The 17,708-nt window shown below is 34.5% G+C and overlaps 4 protein-coding genes across 4 annotated transcripts; 2 read left to right on the top strand and 2 right to left on the bottom strand.

Moving 5' to 3' along the window:
• Positions 1–3,949: 3,949 nt before the first annotated feature.
• Positions 3,950–4,273, top strand: LOC129801069 (neuropeptide-like protein 32). The gene has a single exon (XM_055845828.1). It carries the CDS (start codon positions 3,950–3,952, stop codon positions 4,271–4,273), a length of 324 nt encoding a protein of 107 aa, XP_055701803.1.
• A 4,938-nt stretch (positions 4,274–9,211) lies between these two features.
• On the top strand, positions 9,212–12,848 carry LOC129804835 (gastrula zinc finger protein XlCGF64.1-like). The gene is made up of 2 exons (XM_055852475.1): positions 9,212–10,941; positions 10,999–12,848. The coding sequence occupies exons 1-2, from the start codon at positions 10,829–10,831 to the stop codon at positions 11,957–11,959; spliced, it is 1,074 nt and encodes a 357-aa protein (XP_055708450.1). The 5' UTR covers positions 9,212–10,828; the 3' UTR covers positions 11,960–12,848.
• On the bottom strand, positions 11,964–12,843 carry LOC129804836 (uracil phosphoribosyltransferase homolog). The gene is made up of 2 exons (XM_055852476.1): positions 12,731–12,843; positions 11,964–12,667 (listed from the first exon to the last, which is right to left on the bottom strand). Exons 1-2 carry the CDS (start codon positions 12,841–12,843, stop codon positions 12,124–12,126), a joined length of 657 nt encoding a protein of 218 aa, XP_055708451.1. The 3' UTR covers positions 11,964–12,123.
• A 59-nt stretch (positions 12,849–12,907) lies between the features above and the next one.
• On the bottom strand, positions 12,908–13,824 carry LOC129804837 (mitotic spindle assembly checkpoint protein MAD2A). Its single transcript, XM_055852477.1, has 2 exons — positions 13,585–13,824; positions 12,908–13,522 (listed from the first exon to the last, which is right to left on the bottom strand). The coding sequence occupies exons 1-2, from the start codon at positions 13,658–13,660 to the stop codon at positions 12,972–12,974; spliced, it is 627 nt and encodes a 208-aa protein (XP_055708452.1). The 5' UTR covers positions 13,661–13,824; the 3' UTR covers positions 12,908–12,971.
• Between the last annotated feature and the right edge of the window lie 3,884 nt (positions 13,825–17,708).

Below are 17,708 nucleotides of genomic sequence, written 5' to 3'. Positions count from 1 at the left end.
AATTTATACCGAAAACTTTTACTTCCAAAATACCAAATGATTAAATTTTTATTTACATAAATTATTATGAATGATACATAAGTGTCGAAATGTTTGTATTTTTTGCGGATGTATTTATGGCGTGGAAACTTCGAACAGGGGAATTTCCTATCAATTCCATGCCACGATAGATTTCCAAAATTAGATTAGAGATAAATCAACATTTTTTCCAAATAATTATTTTTTTTTTGTTTAATTGGGCCAAAAATTTATTTATTTATTTTATATAAAATAGTTTAGATGAATTTTTACTTGAAAAATCTGTTGATTGAATTTCTTAAAAGAAAAAGTAATTTTGTTTCAGCCTTTTACCCTTTCAATAAACTTTCGTTCAATTATCCCAAGTAACATAGTAAGAGTAAAATTATAATGCTTGAACTTCAGTGACTTAGGCTTTCGAAAAAATCGAATAACATCTATAATATTATTATAGATGTTATAATATTATTATAGATGCGTCGAATAACATCTATAATATTATTAGTAATACAAACGTAAGTTTAAAAAAAGATAACTTACCAAAGATAAGTTAATAAAGAATATCTTACGTTAATTTTACGTTTGTTGTGTACGATAAATCAACATCAATTACGACAATTTATTATTTCAATATTTTCAAAGTTTAGTACTTGAACAATGCTTACTTACTATACGAAATAGTATATTTAATCATCCAGTTTTTTTTCGAAGTGAAGATAGGAAAATTCCTGCTTCTATCCAGAATTAAACCCGAGAGAAAGAGAGAAAATCCATCCTGTATTGAAAAGAAGTGTGAGCTGCATTAGCATTGAAAATTCGCTTAATCCGAAATTCGAGAAATCAAGGGAGTTTTTCAAAGTTTTTACCGAAAATCTTATTTTACATAAATTACGTTCTTAATTTAAAAAACTGACAAAATTTTATTTAAAACTTGAAGGCAGGACACAAATGTTCCTTCCGGAAGCGTCAGTAAAAATGGATTCAATCCAGAGTAAAAATACTCTTCCTTAAAACTTTCTCTAATTTTCCCGCATAAAATTGCTAACGGTGATTGAAAGCCTTATCCAGTTAACTGTAATAGGTTTGCTCATTAATGTCTTGAAAAATGTCTACGTTTCCATCTTCTTTCCTTATAATAAAAAGCCTCCCAAGAGAAATTTCCTTATTGATTCTTTGGAAAAATTTCACCATGTATCCAGTGAATTTTTACCCAAAATTCTCGTACACTTCCCATACTCGGAATATCTTAAGAAATTACCCTTTAGAGCGGTGGAAATTTCCCAAGGAAATCACAAAGAATTCTTTATGAATTTTCAGCCTTGGAAAATTTGTTACTTTCTTAGGGAATTCTAAGAGAATTCCTAGAGAAATTTCTGTGGGTTATTTCCTCTGGAATTCCTTGGGATTTGCCCCAGAATTATCAATGTTTGTGAGGTGAATTTTCCCACAAAATCTACAAGAATTCCCTTGTTGGAAATTATAGGGAACTGGAGAAATTACCCTTCTGGTATGTGGAAATTTCCCAACGAGATCACAGAAAATTTCGTTGGAATTTTCGTAATTAGAACTTCCACGAAATTCCCAAAGAATTCCTTGAGAATTTTCCATTGATTGTTTCGTCTGATATTCCTTAGGATTTTCAACAGAAAGTTCGTTATTTGTGTAAGACATTTTGTCCTAGAAATCCCCGAAGATTCCAATCATGGATGAAATCACTTACTTAGAGTAGAAATTTCTTATGGAAATCATAGATATTTCCTTTTCAGCTTAGGAAAAATCAGTAACATCCTGGAGAACTTTTGATGATTTCTCGAGAAAATTTCTTTAGGTAATTTCCAAAAGAATCCTCTGGATTTACCTACAGAATATTCTACGTTGACTTAGAGAATTCTTCCTTAGTATTCTCCAAACGTTTTCTACCATAGATAGGGATTCAAGTAGAATCAGTATTGAAATGTCCTTAGTAAGCTATAGAAATTTCTTAAGAAGGTCTCTGAGGATTTGCATGTGAAATATTTCCTTATGGCCTCTACACACTTGGAGCAATTTCTTTAAAAATTGCCTTTTTAAGGAAATTTTCCCTATCCTTGTAGGCAGAAACGTCAGAATTTTTAAGAAAAGGCAATTTTTGAAGAAAATTGCTCCTATGTGTAGACACCATTAGTTTTTCCGAAGTTTCCTCAAGACTTCTTGGGGAAATATTTAGGAAATTTCCCCAAGAACACTCTTAGAAAAGTTTAGACATCATTACTCATGAAAATTAGTTGATCCGGTGTTCAAATCTATTTAAAATAGTTCTCATAATCTTAAAACATTTTACTCATAATACATTTATTAGTAGTGAGAACATAAGGCAATATTTACGTGGATAAGTTGCGGCAATTATTTCATAATGGTTTCATATTATTATATTTGCTTGTTTTAAATAAATGAAATCGATATCCCAACTAATATTGGTCACTAATTCCTTTTAGTTCTCATAACTAATGCAAATAAATGGGCCTATATTTTCATAAAGTTCTGACAACTTTTTCAATAGTAAAGAGTAGCTTTTTACTTATGTGTTGAAGCTTTTTCGAGCTATATAGTAACCACAACTAATATGATATAGTTATTACAGCCAATGAGATGGGTATCAACCACATTTATTTAGTTATTGGAACGAATAAGTTGTAGTATCCGTTACTAATCTAAATTAGTTATGATAACTAAATGAAAAAGATACTGTAACTAATATTGGTCAACTATTTCATTTAGTTACCCTAGCTAAATATGTGGATGGGTCTATGCTTACTATATTTTATAGTTTGCATAACTGTATATGAGGTAGTTGGGGCTAAATTTTTCTAAGAGTGAAGGAGGTATGAAAACTTTAGTAACCTGTTACCGATATACTTCGGTCGAGATATTTTTATTGGAAAAAATCATATAGAATACCGAATACTCAGGTGAAAATAGTTAAATTTTGTAGAGAAAAAAATTGGGAAAACTCGAAGGAAATTCCCAACAGACATAGGGGAGATTTAATAGGTTTCCTTTAAGATATGCGTATGAAATTAATTTTTACATAAGAATATACTTCAGTCGAAATGTTTTTATTGGAAAAATGTCATATTTGCTTAAATGAATGTAATAAAATTTAGGAAAAGAAGAAGAATTCATTTTGTTCTTTAAGAAAAGAATACATTAAATATTTCGTAGTTATTAAAAAAATATATTTTGAAAACTTTTCAAAATTCTTTTTTGAAAAAAAAAAAATGTACGATTAATTTCTCTTACAGTTTTTTTTACTCATCGTTTATCGAATTTTCGTTTTATTTCTTCAATTTTCTTATATTATTTTCACTTAATGCTACCGAGTATGAGATAAGGTAATACGGTAATTGAGGATTTGCGTAAGAATTGCAATGAAAATGCGTAAATTAACGAAATACGGTGAGGCTACGGCGAGCATTTTATTGTCAATGTGATTCTACCCTAAAAGTAACTGCTATCTTTACTGCAATAAAATTAAAATTACTCCACCCAAAATTCCTAATTTTGTAAGAAAATGTTACTGGGGGATATTTTTATCTAATTTTAAGTCTAGTTCATCTGAAATGAGAATCTAAAATCTATTGTTATATACGGAACTCTGTGATTCTCAATGGGAATTCTCGATAAAGTTGCTAATTTGTTCACACAAAAGCCTAACCCCACCCTCTTCAACTCCAACCAGTAGTTCGTCATCCCCAAAAGTGTTAGTATTTGACCAAGCAGAGAAATAGCAAAAAATCCCCATGTGCTAAATAGAATTCTTCCTCGTCAATATAAAGGCTCGTCAAATTCTAAGACGCTCTCAGAACTCATTCAAAAGTCGAACGTAAAATATCGATCAGAGAAGTATTTTTTTTATCATTGGAAGTGATAGTGAAAGCTAGAAGTTATCGAGATGAAGTTGGTGATAGCTCTGAGTGTTTGCTGCTTTGCGGCTTTTGCTGCTGCCTTCCCAGCTTCTGAGGACTCTGCAGCTCAGCCTGCTGCCCTTGTGGTCAGTGATCCTGCTGATGCTACTGATGAACTTTTCAAGACTGCGGAATCTGCTCATCGTGGAGGATGGGGAGGCTATGGAGGATATGGCAGAGGCTACGGAGGTGGATGGGGCGGTGGCTACGGTCGTGGCTGGGGCGGTGGATGGGGAGGCGGATGGGGACGCAGGAGAGGATGGGGCTACGGAGGAGGATATGGAGGATGGGGTGGTGGATATTATGGCTAAAAGAATTTCTTTCATTATTTTTTTACGACTGCAAAAAAATTCCTACTAATTCACAACTGCCTGTGCAAATGTGTTAAAATGTATCATAATGTTAATTACTATTAACAGTCATGGTAATAATAAATATGTGTACATATTTAAAAGAGTTGTTTATTTGCCTCTCATAAAATGCTTCAGGACAGACTGGACAGTGTTAATTATGATAATCACGTCACACGGGTCTCAGATTAGAGGTTAAATCTCGTTACGGAAGATTCCCAATTTAGGAGCAGCTATGCAGGGCCACAAAGACCGCAGAATTTAAAAAAGAAACTGATGGATTAATTGCCCTTAATTCTACTAAATAGATTCAAAATAAATCTCTACTAAATAGATCTTACCAGTTATGGAATTATTCAATTCAATTGAACCATGATGAACCAGGCTTTTACGATGCATTAAAAATCAAACGGTATTCTGTTTTGTAAATAATTAGTTAAACTTAAAAACATAACAATGTAAGATAGGTAGCAATAATATTGTTAATTACCAGAATTACCAGCATTATAACAATGATCTTCACCTTGATTTTCATATAATGGAAAACTCCTTTTTGTAGGCAGAATTTGTATTTCAAATATAACGAAATTTCTCGAATCAATAAAAGTTTTAATTTTATTTCTGGAGCTGAAACGGTAAGCAGTGGAGCTGAAAACTTCCGGTCTTCGATGGCTATTCCATAAGTGGGTATTATCTCGGACAATCTTTTTTGATTTATTCGGAAAACGGCACTAATATTTCTTTCATTTTTGGATATATTTTAGAAGTAGTAAGGGAAGAGCATTAGCGATCGGCAGTGTTCTTCGGATCATCAGGTTATTACCATATTGTGCGCCAATTCAAATGAATTTTTAAACATTATTAGCTAATTTTACCATTTAACTCTCACAAAAAGTGCAGCGCATTAGTTCAGATTTAATTTATATAACCAATTTTTCATGAGGCACCTAATTAAATTCATGACGATCCGAGGTACAGAGTACATAGTTGCAATTACATCTATTTTTTATTAATTTATTGTAAACATTTAAAATTCAAATGCGCAGTTAGGATCACTAAAATATACCGATTAGCAGACACAACCAAATAGTATTTTGAGGTTTATATATCACTATGCAACAAATTCACAACTTTTTTTGTTAACGGAGATCTCACATGGTACGTTTGATAGAGTCAAGTCCCCTGATTAAGAATCTGGTCTTGGTTTTGCTCCTATACGTAACAATTTTTTTTTATTAATACTTTTATATTTTTTCTGCTTTGCCTTACATTATCCGTTATATCTCAGGTTCTAGTGAACGGAACTTGAAAAGTGTGGGTGCGTTGGAAAGCTCATTAGTCGAGCTTAAATTTTGATTATTACAAAAAACCTTGTAAAACCACTCCTTCGGGGTGTAAAATTGAAGTTTCTCTAAAAATTACCAAAAAAATGGTCCTAAAGTGAGGTTTTAAAAATTTGTATAAAATAAACTAAACAAAATATTAAAAATCCAATGATACCAGGTGATAGGCCACACTTAGAACTACAATTTTGTTCATCTGAGACATCGGGCTCCGATCACTCTAAATGCCTCATTTGTTGGTTTTTGTCATTTTCCAAAAATATGAAGTACCTATTTTAGAGCAAATTCCCTAAACATTTCTGAGAAAATATCTTTTAAAACTTATGTGAAACATACATAAATGTGGAGATTCTTCTTTGAATTGATCGGGGGACCATCAACATGATTTTCATTAATATCACTAATCAACATTCAACCGCGAGAAGAAACCCCTAAATTCATTTTAGAATGCTTTTTATGATAGATAGAAAACGCATCAGCGATCATTTCGCAAATATATTTCAATGACTTTAGATCGCACTTTCATTTAAAATTAGCCTCTACTAGAAATAGTATTAGATGGATGGATGGAAATAAATAGAAACAAAAATTGAATTACTTAAAGGAAAATTGAAAGCTTTTTAACGAGGGTTGATTGGGAATGTAAATGAAAATCATGTTGATGGTCCCCCGATCAATTCAAAGAAGAATCTCCACATTTATGTATGTTTCACATAAGTTTTAAAAGATATTTTCTCAGAAATGTTTAGGGAATTTGCTCTAAAATAGGTACTTCATATTTTTGGAAAATGACAAAAACCAACAAATGAGGCATTTAGAGTGATCGGAGCCCGATGTCTCAGATGAACAAAATTGTAGTTCTAAGTGTGGCCTATCACCTGGTATCATTGGATTTTTAATATTTTGTTTAGTTTATTTTATACAAATTTTTAAAACCTCACTTTAGGACCATTTTTTTGGTAATTTTTAGAGAAACTTCAATTTTACACCCCGAAGGAGTGGTTTTACAAGGTTTTTTGTAATAATCAAAATTTAAGCTCGACTAATGAGCTTTCCAACGCACCCACACTTTTCAAGTTCCGTTCACTAGAACCTGAGATATAACGGATAATGTAAGGCAAAGCAGAAAAAATATAAAAGTATTAATAAAAAAAATTGTTACGTATAGGAGCAAAACCAAGACCAGATTCTTAATCAGGGGACTTGACTCTATCAAACGTACCATGTGAGATCTCCGTTAAAAAAACCGTGTTGCATAGTGTATTCAACTAAATATCGAGCATGCCTCTTAACATTCCGATCCGGGGTACTCTTCCCTTATAGGTGAACATTTCGTCCAAACATACCTATGACCGGAAAAATCGTCATTTTGAATTTTTGAAGGTCAAAGTTCAATCACATTGGAGATCTCATTTTTTAACCAATTTGGTTTAATTTAGAGTTTTTGGAAAGGTCTTGGTATTTCTTATCCGACTATATCAGTCTCAATCGGCAATGAATTGATAAAGTAATCGTAATTAATTTATTTTTCTCGGATATCCCTTCCACTTACGTGTAAGTATGTTACTAATAAGAGGAACATGCTAAAATGCACACTTCTTAGCTAATTTTTTAGTTCAGAATTGTTTTCCGATTTGTGGATAAATTTAATTTTAATCGGTAATAAACCAGTATACTGGTATTCTTCCACAAAGCTGGGACGCTTTGTCATCTCTTTTTTGATGTTAAATTTACCTATTTCAACTCTCACTAATTGGCCCACATGAACCACACGAAATATTATTATATAGGGTAAGTGTGCCAAATTCCGGACAGCTTGCAATTCCGGCCACCTTTTTTGTTCCTCGAATTTCCATGAATTTTTAGTTTTTACATGCTCTAGAGATTATACAATGCAAAAGAATGACAAAAAATGTAGCTTCGACAAACGAGATGACGTGAAAAAGTCATTGAAAGAATTCCCTAAGGGCAAAGAACTATGAGAAATAAGGTGGCCGAAATAGGGCACCAAATCTATCTCTACATTTTTATTCATTTTAAAATGTATTAAGAATGATTTTAGAGTAAATAAAGACGATAAACGGTTTACAAGGTCCCAAGCAACACTCCTTAAGAAGAAGGAATTAAAAAAATCAATTTTTATTAAAAATATTACATTTCAAACTTGAGACTTTGGCGCTTGCATGCAACTATGCCGAAATTTGGCACACTTACCCTAAGAACTTTTATTTTTAAATTTTATTTTTTTAATTCTTAAAAAATTATGATTTTTTTTTATGGCAAAATGAGTAGTTCAAAAACTATTTGAATAGCCATTGAAAGCCCCTTTTTAAACATTTTTGGACGAGAAACCACAGACCGAACGTAACGTCACGTAGATGTAAAACGTCTTGTAAATAACCTTGAAGAATTCAAAAAAGTCGGATTCGATGGATTCGATAGTTTTTTACTGCTTGAACTCCACAAACTCCAGTAAAAAAAAAAAGTAAGTATAAAATTTACCGTTTGCCGATTCTCAACCGATTTATTGAATCGATTGAAATCGAAGGTCCCAAATCTCAATATCTACACTCGTTCCGGGATTATGGACATTTTCGGGACCGAAAAAATACGCGCAAAATTGCCTTATGGCGACTACACACTAGAGAAATTTTTGTCCATATTGAAGTGTTTTTCCTACACATGCATAGGAAATTTACTTCAATATAGATATAAAATTCTCTAGTGTGTAGAGGCCGTTATGCATCGAGAAAATTTGCATATCCGCAGGAGATTTCTTTTGGCAAGAAAGGCATTAACAAACAGTATTTTTGGCTTCAATAAATCCTTCAAAAAATCCTTCAATAAATTGTTAGAATATTTAAAAATTTTACCTTAATAAGGAAAATTAAAGTTTTATTCTGAAAAATAAGCATAGTCTCTTCAAATTTCCAGCGACTATTTAGTCTACATTCTACATTGAGGCGTATCTCAAAAATTGTTTAACATATTGACTCCCAATGGTAGGCAAAATTGCATAATTGTATGTGCATAATTCCGTCAGGCTCTAGGCTTAGTAAGGGCTTCGACAGACCGGAGGATCAGCCGAGAAACGGCTTAGCTTAATTATATTTGATAAATCATTAAACTACATTTCTATAATTTTCCACTAAATCGTTTCTCGGCTTAAGCCGTAAGTGTGTCTAGGGCACACGGACGGATAGTCGGAAAAATGCACAGACGGACAAACAGTGTGAAATAATTTCTGAGAAAGCGTCTGAAACGGTTAACGCTTTCGTCTCCTTTGGGACTCTGGGTACGCATGGAAACAACAATTTTTTTAGACTATCTAAAATCGATAAAAATCCGTTTCTTGTCGGTGATTACAAACTATAAGGATGTCCAAATCTAGGATATTTTTTGCAGGATCCTAATTAACTCCTGAGCTTAGATATTTTTGGTCAAACACCGTGAATTTTCGATTTTCTGCTTCCTTGCAGATATTGTGACTTTTTTGATATTTCTAGACCAGAATAAGAAAAAACCTCTCGGGGCCAATAAGTATGACAATTAACAATTACAGATTGCATAAATTCGAAAAATATTTTTTTCTTAAATTTTCAAAAAACTTGTTCAAACTTTTTGGGTACTCTCGTCCCCAAAAAGTCTACAGGTCAAATGTAAGGTTATCCCGCCAAGGCCCGCCATTTGTTTTTGACACCAACCTTGTAACAAAATTCCAAGCGGGAGCGACATTTTTTCCAATATGGCCGATAATTTTGACATTTGGCAGGGCAGGAGATTGTTTTCAGGGAAGTTTTACCTATTCTTCTTGATTTTGGTGAATTCTGATTGTCCAGGAAGTATCTTTTATGCTTTTGAGAAAGTTTAATGTGTCTGCAATGACATCGTGTTGAGAGAAATGTGTGTTAAAGTGTTATTGTGTGAAATATTTTGAGGAATCTGTTTGCAAGCAGGAGCTGGGTGTCTTTTTTAGCACTTCCTGGACATCCCACAAGAAACTGGTCAATAATTCACCTTGTTTTAGTGATTATTTAAAAGTGCTATAGTGTCCTTGGTAATAGTCTTATAAACATCTCTTGAAAGTTTGAACGTTTGAACTCATTTTGACTCTTCGTTTTTTGTTGCTACAGTAGAGTCTCGCTATAGGCCATCGCTCTATAGTCCACAATTTATCGACCGTTGATTTCAAAACACTGATTTTAAGTTAGGTTATGTTTTTTAGTATGCGACATGCATAATTATTTTAATATTTTTGGCAAACTTTATTAAGTAGTTGTGATAATTGTGATCCACAATCAAGAGAGCAAGGATAAGTACCACAATCGCAAAGAAAGTGGAAGTCGTCGAGCACTTTCAATACTAAAAATCGTTGATAATTTTAAAAAATTACATGGACTATAGTGCGACCCAAGTGTCAAATTTGAAACCAAATATGGACTATAGCGAGACACTACTGTATTCCCAGTTTTGTGTGATAGGTCAGAGAAAAAGCAACAAAAAATATTTATGCAAAAAAACTCATTTCCAATTTCCATAAAAATACCGATTTAAAGTTATCTGAGTAAAATAAATTTATTTTTTACTGAAAGGTTATGTCATTCTACTTTGTATATTTTATTTAAAAAATTTGAAAAAACTAAAAATGTGAATTTTAGAAGCAAAAAGAGTTTCAAAAAAATTTATATTTTCTCACCTAGCGCCTAAACTAAAAAAAGATAATGAAGAATGGATGGTTTTTCGACTTTATTGGATCATAATTATCCTAGAAAACATTGTTTTAGAACTTTTTTTTCGAATATTAAAAAAAACACTGTTAGAGGGTTAAGTTAAGAAGGTTCATGAAGGCTATCTACATATAATAAAAATTTCAAGCCTCAGTCTCTTTTATTTTAGAAAACAGTGAATACTGAAATCTTCGTTTTGACACATTTTGCCCCAGTCTCCCCTACCCGAGGAAATGCATATAACTCGGCTCACCTCGGCTCTCATCTCAAGAATTTCAGTTAATTTTTGAATAGCCCTACATTACATATACCTTACAAACGTAATGCATTTCACACAGCTAATGGCAAGACAAATTTACTTGCATGCAATTGATACCGTCGAATTTTTTTCAGTGTGCAAAATCAAAACAAACTTTTTTTGAGGCTCTCCCTCAAAAACAAATAAAATGGATATTAAAAATATAAAGAAGGAAGTTGAGGACGTGGGATTGGATTTAGGAATAGTTAAAGAAGAGTTTTCAGTTGATGAGGAGGAGCAGAAATTCAATTGTGTATACAAGTGAGTTATCAGTCTTATCAATCCGGGAATTTTGGTTATCAAAGAGGTTTTTTTTAGTGTTGTTGCAGATCCTGGGTGTCCTGGAATGCCCGGAATCGTTAAGTTTGAGGTAACAGAGATTGAACAGACTGAAAGGATTGAAGTGAAGAAGGAAATTTTGGATGTGGAAGAGGAGGGAGTCCCTGTCTGTGATAATGCAATTCCGGAAAGTCCTCAACTGACCTTTTCCATTCCTTGTCCGTTAAATCCTCCCTTGATACCTCCGCCCATTGAGAAAAAGTACCAATGTGTGGAGTGTTTCAAGGCGTTTTCAGCCAGGAAAGGGCTGAACCGTCACAGGAAGATCCATGTGGAATCATGTCTGTTTCCGTGTCCGGTTTGCCACAAACCCTTTAAGACTCCGAGTTACCTGAGGAACCACATGGCCATCCATGGGGAGAAGAGGCACAAGTGTGATCTCTGTGAGAAGAAATTCACAGATAAATCTCATCTGCATCGGCATGTCCGGCAGATTCATGAGAAGAAGCCGCGAATCCGGCAGTTTTACAACTGCCCAGACTGTGGGAAGGTCATGAGGGACAAATGTAGATACACTCAGCACGTGAAGGTGCATCAGGAGAAGATAATTGCCTGCCCACATTGTCCCCGGAAATTCAAGTATCAGCACAATCTGGACAAACATTTAGCCATTCACAGCGCCGACAAACCCTTCCAGTGCACAAGATGCGCCAGAACTTTCAAGATAAAAGCCGTTCTAGTCAGTCACATGAGGATCCACGAGAGAGGCTTGAAGCCACTCTCCTGTGAGATCTGCAATGAGACCTTCCCGTGGAAGAATGCCCTGAGGAAACACATGCGAGAACACTGTGAAGAGCGAGAACCTACGCCCTGCCCGCATTGCTTCAAAATCGTACGGAGAAAATCCCTGCACAATCATATCCTGAAGCGGCACAAGGATCTCTGCCTGATAGACACGAATTACATCCCCGCCGTAGACATAAAACAGGAAAAAGACTAATTAGAGAGGCTTAGAGAAGCTAAAATTTTACATTTTATTTATTTGGGGTGTTCTTTTAAATAAACAATTCCCGGAAAGACTTTTTCAATTCCCGGAATCTGACTCGATAAAAACATAACCTAAAAAATCTCGTACAAAAAAGACAAGAAAACCAAGAGAAATCTTCAATCAGTACCAAAATACTTTTGTCCAAAGTGATTGGGGGCCACGGGATGGAGCTCTGAGGTGAGAATCTTCATTTCCGGAAAGGCAGAAACAATTGTCTTAGCAGCCATTGGAGTGCAAAAGAGATTGGACAATATGATGCATCCCTCGGGAACTCCATGCTCTTTGAGCACATTGACCGCCTGGATGACTGTATTCCCTGTGGACATGATGGGATACATGAGCAGAACCTGTCGCCGGGAGATATCTTCCGGGAATCGAGCATAAACCACCCGGGCGACATGCGTTTCCGCATCAGACTCCACCAGAATCTTTCCAATGCGAATAGAACGACAGCAATCCCTCAGACCCTGTTCCATAGCCTCCCCGGATCGCACAATTGACACCCCACAGTTCCCGGAACGATATTTCAGCCCATCGTAGCTGGCTCCCGTGGGCGTTAAGACAGTTATTGGAGAGTAAGGAAGCTGATTGAGACTCTCCTCAATCACCAGCCGAATCAATCGATCAGCGTAGAACTTAAAATCACTCCTTGTGGTGTTCCTGCACAAAAAGAAATCCCCCATGAAAATCCTTTCCGGATCCTCCCACGTGCCATAACCTCACTTATCCCTGAGAATTGTTTGCAACTCCTTGATTTGGTCATTCTTGGGAATGACCTTAAGATTTGGACCATAATCACACGGTGGGGGTACCAAGACATCACCTCCGCTGCCCATTTCACTTGAAAAAACCTCCGGAAATCTTCACAAAGCCAAAGCACAAACAAAAGACCTCTTCGTTGAGTTTTGACGTGTATTTGAAAACTTGACGAAAACTTTGGAAAAACTGGGAAAAGCTGGAAAATTCACAAATTCATTTTGTAATTAACAATCGTGGTCATCTTATGCAGGCCAGTGGAGAAAGATTTCAGCTGAACTGCCTGAGCATTCTGGATAAAAACACCCTCAGTATTGTCCCATTGCTCAGGGACTTCCATGTCCCGGAGCGTATAAATGAGCACATCAAAGGAACAGACACAGTCCAACAGCGGCAAAAAAGACACAGTGGCACTAATTTGTCTCATGACATCTCGAATTTCCTGCTGAATCCTCTTCAAATCCTTGGAAGAAGTTGTATCCTTCCCATTTTCCCTGGAAATATTCTCCCGATCGCTGTCAATCTTGAAATCCCAGCACTCCAAAGTCTCCTTAGTGTGGGCATTCGTGATGACCAAAGAGATCTTCTCCACCTTGTTATTCGTGATCCATTCTTGTGCCTGAGACAGAACCTTGCTCAGGAATTCTGTAATTTTCTCGTCTTTTGACATGAAAATTGTTAAACCGTATTGCTGAGTCGTGGAGAAAGATTCTGGTGGGTAGATTCCTCGCTGGAAGAGGATGGAATTCACGCCATAATCTGCAAAAATAAACCCTCTAGAACTCACTCTAATAAAATATTACTAGATTCCATGGATTTACTGAGATATTCGCAGATGATTGTTGATGAACCGCTGAGCGTGATGCAATTCTTCACAGTTTGCGCTGATTCCGTCATTTTTCCACTAAAATTTCTATAATTCCACACCAACAATACAAATACCAAAGACTGGACAACAGTTTAGTGCAAAAATATAAAAAATCGTCCAGAAAATTGAGTTTTTCCGGAGGAAAGCCTTTTGCAAGAAATTTGGTATGACGTTTGGCCGTTAAATCAAGCAGGCAACTGTCTTCGTCAAAAAAGTTAAAATAAAATTGTATTTGGAACTGGCATGGCAGTTCCACAGAACGGTACAAATAGTTCAAAATGTAACGAATAAAAGGCATTATTGAAAAGGAGAACCAGCGAACCAGCAGGTTTGATTGTCCTTTTACCAAATAAAATCCACTGATTACAATCCTCTTGGCTGTTCATAAAACATCCCGTTATTAAAATCTTAAAGATGAGAAAAAGTATAGCTTTAAATTTAATTGTGATTCGATATAAAAACCCTCTAACGGTGTTTTCTTTAATATGCGAAAAAAGTTCTAACTAAAACAATGTTTTCTAGGATAATTATATGATCCAATAAAGTCGAAAAAACAATCCATTCTTTATTACCTCTTTTAATTTAGGCGCTAGGTGAGAAATTATATTTTTTTTTTTTTTGAAACTCTTTGCTTCTAAGATTCACATTTTTAGTTTTTTCAAATTTTTTAAATAAAATATACAAAGTAGAATGACATATCTTTCAGTAAAAAAAATAAATTTATTTTAGTATGGTAACTTTAAATCGGTATTTTTATGGAAATTGGAAATGAGTTTTTTTGCACAAATATTTTTTGTTGCTTCTTCTCTGACCTGTCACACAAAACTGGGAATAGCAACAAAACGAAGAGTCAAAATGAGTTCAAACTTTCAAGAGATGTTTATAAGACTATTACCGAGGACACTATAGCACTTTTAAATAAATAAAACCTTTTTTGTCGCTGTAAATGTGATTTTTGTGAAGACCGCCTGGAGGCGGTCTTACCCGTTCGTTTGAGGGATAAAATTCTAAGAGTTTCTTGACTCTTTGAATTGAAGTAATGCCTCAAAATCAAAAAAAAAACGAAAGAGTGTCCCAAATGTCCCCTAGTGATAACATTAAACAAATTGCAAATCTAAAATAAGGAAAGAGTACCACGGATCGAATGTTAAGAGACATGCTCCATATTTAGTTAAAAATATAAGCCCAAAAATATTATTTGGTATTTTGTGTTTGCTTATAGGGGAAAGCGCGCTACCTTCGGACGACTCATGCTTCGGACAATTTAATTTTTTTTCTATGTTCCTTTTGGATTTCACCCAAAGCTCTTTTCTGAAAATTTGAGGTATTGCACCACTTATTAAAATATGATATTATATTTGGCCAAATTAATTTATAACACATTGAAAAAAATGACTTGTGCGAAGCATAAATCGTCCGAAGGTAGCGCGTTTTCCCCTAGCCTATGGGGGTCGAGAAGAGATGGAACTTAATAGTTTTGGCAACACTTCCGGTGTGAATTTTGATCAATGTTCTTCAAAATCTTTTCAAGTAAATCTTAGAAATTATTTTCCCTAAATTTCCGGTAAGACTGACTTGACACACTCAGCGAAATTACCATCGAAGTATATGAGCCACATATTCCACAAAATAAAGCATTTGTACTGAAAAAATAAAATAAACTCCAATAAATTCAATGAAATAGTGTTCATGTCTAAAATCACTTCCCTCCTATTCTAAATTAATAAAATAAACTATAAATATTTTGCTAAAATTAGGGATGTTCCATCTCACGCTCACTTTTTTTGATTATCTCAAAGTGCAACTTTTTCTAAATCCTATTTTTCGAAGTGACTATTTTCATCTAGGCATTTCTAATATTGATATCTTAAATTTAGAGTCTTCAAATGATAAACCAGTGAGATTCGTCTTTGTCTCGCATTCAAAACGTATCCGCAGTATTGAATATAAAAAAGGTGTTCCATCTCTCCTCGAATGACTATACCTGTGCATTGGAATTTTTAATATTTACAATAAATTTCTTTCTATTTATCTACTACTATTTCTAAAAGACTCAGACAAAACGTGTTTTTTTTTAACTTCGTCTGAATCTCTAAACTTCCTTCCACACTCTTACGGTGTGCAGTTAAAAACTAAAGATACCCTCTATCGTTTGCAATGATGGGGGATTCTCGGGATTCTACTTTTTTTATTGCAATTACTATAATTGTTAAAATATAACAATCGACTGTGCATTGCAAAAATGGAATTAAAAAAAATTAGTAAAAAATAGGTGAAATTGCAAACGTGTACTCTGTACCTCACGAATTTAATCAGGTTGTTTCGGCATCAAACAGCTGAAAAGCCGAAGCTAGAGGAAGAGAATAATCCGAATCTCGTCAGATTATTCCTTTGCTCTGGTGAGAACTTCCTGGGGAATTCTTCCACTATTTGGACTGACTCTCGGCTGTTTTCACGGCCTCTAGTAACGGCTCTTTCGAGCCACTGGGCTTAAGGCAATAATGCCCCCTTGTGTAGGGTACCCCCGGGGGTGCCTCGAGAGAGTTTTAACCAAGGTTAAAAATAAATTTCCAACCTCCGCAGTCCGGCAAATAAATGTCTCTAGGGAAAAATTCCTCCAGAAATATTCTCAAATCCTGCCCTAGGTCTTAAGGCTTCTTCAAGAGAAGCCGCTGTTTCCTGGGCAGTAGGGAGCCAATTGGCCGCTGGTAATCCTTAGGCATTAGGATGCCGAATGCGTCATTGCAAAATTGCACATTCATTATTTTGCTGACGAAAAAATGCTGATCAAGAAGTGAATGAACGAGTGTCACTAGCACTAAGCATAATGACCTAATTTCAATAAGAATTTAACGATTTTCAATCCCTAATATCATATAAACTATTGATTAGAATAGTAGCAAATTGATATCAGTTAGAGTTAAGGATATAGAAAATAGGATGGTAAAAGTTTAGGATCGTTTAACATCCGAGTTTCTTAAAATATTTGCCGTTAAAGTGAGGCTTGTTTTGTATACTTCGTAAAATGACTCAGTTTAACCAAAACTAAAATCCGTATATTCTTGAAAGGGCTAGGGATTCTAGCCCATTTCTTTGGCTCAGAGCTTCTAAACTTAAACGCCTCGGGGATTCACGTCCAATTTAAGTTCCCAGGATCTTATATATTCTTAAATTTAGAGTCAAAATTTTTCTGTGTATAGTCTTTAAATCATATAAGGATAAGTCATTGACTTATAAAGTAGGGGTAACGAAAACCCTTGTAAAGTCTTGGTGAAGCCAAAATTTTCCAACTTTTGTGTTGAATTATTCGTATCCTTTTTAGAATGTGAGAACTTATGATGAATATCCTGGCAACTTAACTATTCAAAAGTAGTTCGATATGAATTAAAACCCATTATTATCCCTCAAAGATTAAAAAATCCTAATTTGAAAATTATTTGTATGAACGTGCATGTTCATCTTGAACACAGGTGTTTCACGGAAAATTGGTTTTATAAATTAAATCTGAGCTAATGCTGTGCATTCTTGTGAGAATTAAAAATTAAAAAGTACCTAATATTTTTTTTAAATTGATTTTATTTGGAGCAACAATACGGTATTAACCTGACGATCCGAGGAACACTGCCGATCGCTGGTGCTCTTCCCTTATGTGTTATTATTTATTTTTCGTGGATATTTTTGGAAGGATATTTTTATTACTCGTAATTTTTCGCTTTTCTGAAGTGTTTCAATGTTTCAATCGTTGTCATACTGGTTAAACGAGTCATATTCCTGAAGATTTAAACACGGATTATGACCTGGGTTTGGATTTATTAATTTTAGGGTGAAAGCAACACCTACTGATACTTTAAGAACTCGTGTCGGGCCCTATTGACACACTACTCTGTAGGGGAGACTGGGGCAAAAAGTCACAAATCGAAAATTTTAAAATTCAATATCTTTCAAGGTAAATAAGATAGCGGCTTAAATTTTTTTCCATAGATAGCCTCCATAGGTCTTCTTCAATGTCATAAGTTTGTTAGAATTTGAACAAGGAATTAAAAAAATAAAAAATATCGAAATTTTTAGCCCTATTTT

This window comes from Phlebotomus papatasi, chromosome 2, assembly GCF_024763615.1.
Source record: "Phlebotomus papatasi isolate M1 chromosome 2, Ppap_2.1, whole genome shotgun sequence".
NCBI classification, from domain to species: Eukaryota; Metazoa; Arthropoda; class Insecta; order Diptera; family Psychodidae; genus Phlebotomus; species Phlebotomus papatasi.
The sequence above is the reverse complement of the archived record's forward strand: the minus strand, read 5'-3'. Positions and strand labels throughout refer to the sequence as shown.

Excerpts from the sequence above, each read along its gene's own strand:
- LOC129804835 (XM_055852475.1), top strand. The coding sequence starts at position 10,829 with ATGGATATTAAAAATATAAAGAAGGAAGTTGAGGACGTGGGATTGGAT. Across the intron at positions 10,942-10,998 it reads AAATTCAATTGTGTATACAA|TGTTGTTGCAGATCCTGGGT; the intron begins GTGAGTTATCAG and ends GGTTTTTTTTAG.
- LOC129801069 (XM_055845828.1), top strand. The coding sequence starts at position 3,950 with ATGAAGTTGGTGATAGCTCTGAGTGTTTGCTGCTTTGCGGCTTTTGCT.
- LOC129804836 (XM_055852476.1), bottom strand. The coding sequence starts at position 12,843 with ATGGGCAGCGGAGGTGATGTCTTGGTACCCCCACCGTGTGATTATGGT. Across the intron at positions 12,668-12,730 it reads CAAACAATTCTCAGGGATAA|GAACACCACAAGGAGTGATT; the intron begins GTGAGGTTATGG and ends CTTTTTGTGCAG.
- LOC129804837 (XM_055852477.1), bottom strand. The coding sequence starts at position 13,660 with ATGACGGAATCAGCGCAAACTGTGAAGAATTGCATCACGCTCAGCGGT. Across the intron at positions 13,523-13,584 it reads AATCATCTGCGAATATCTCA|ATTATGGCGTGAATTCCATC; the intron begins GTAAATCCATGG and ends TTATTTTTGCAG.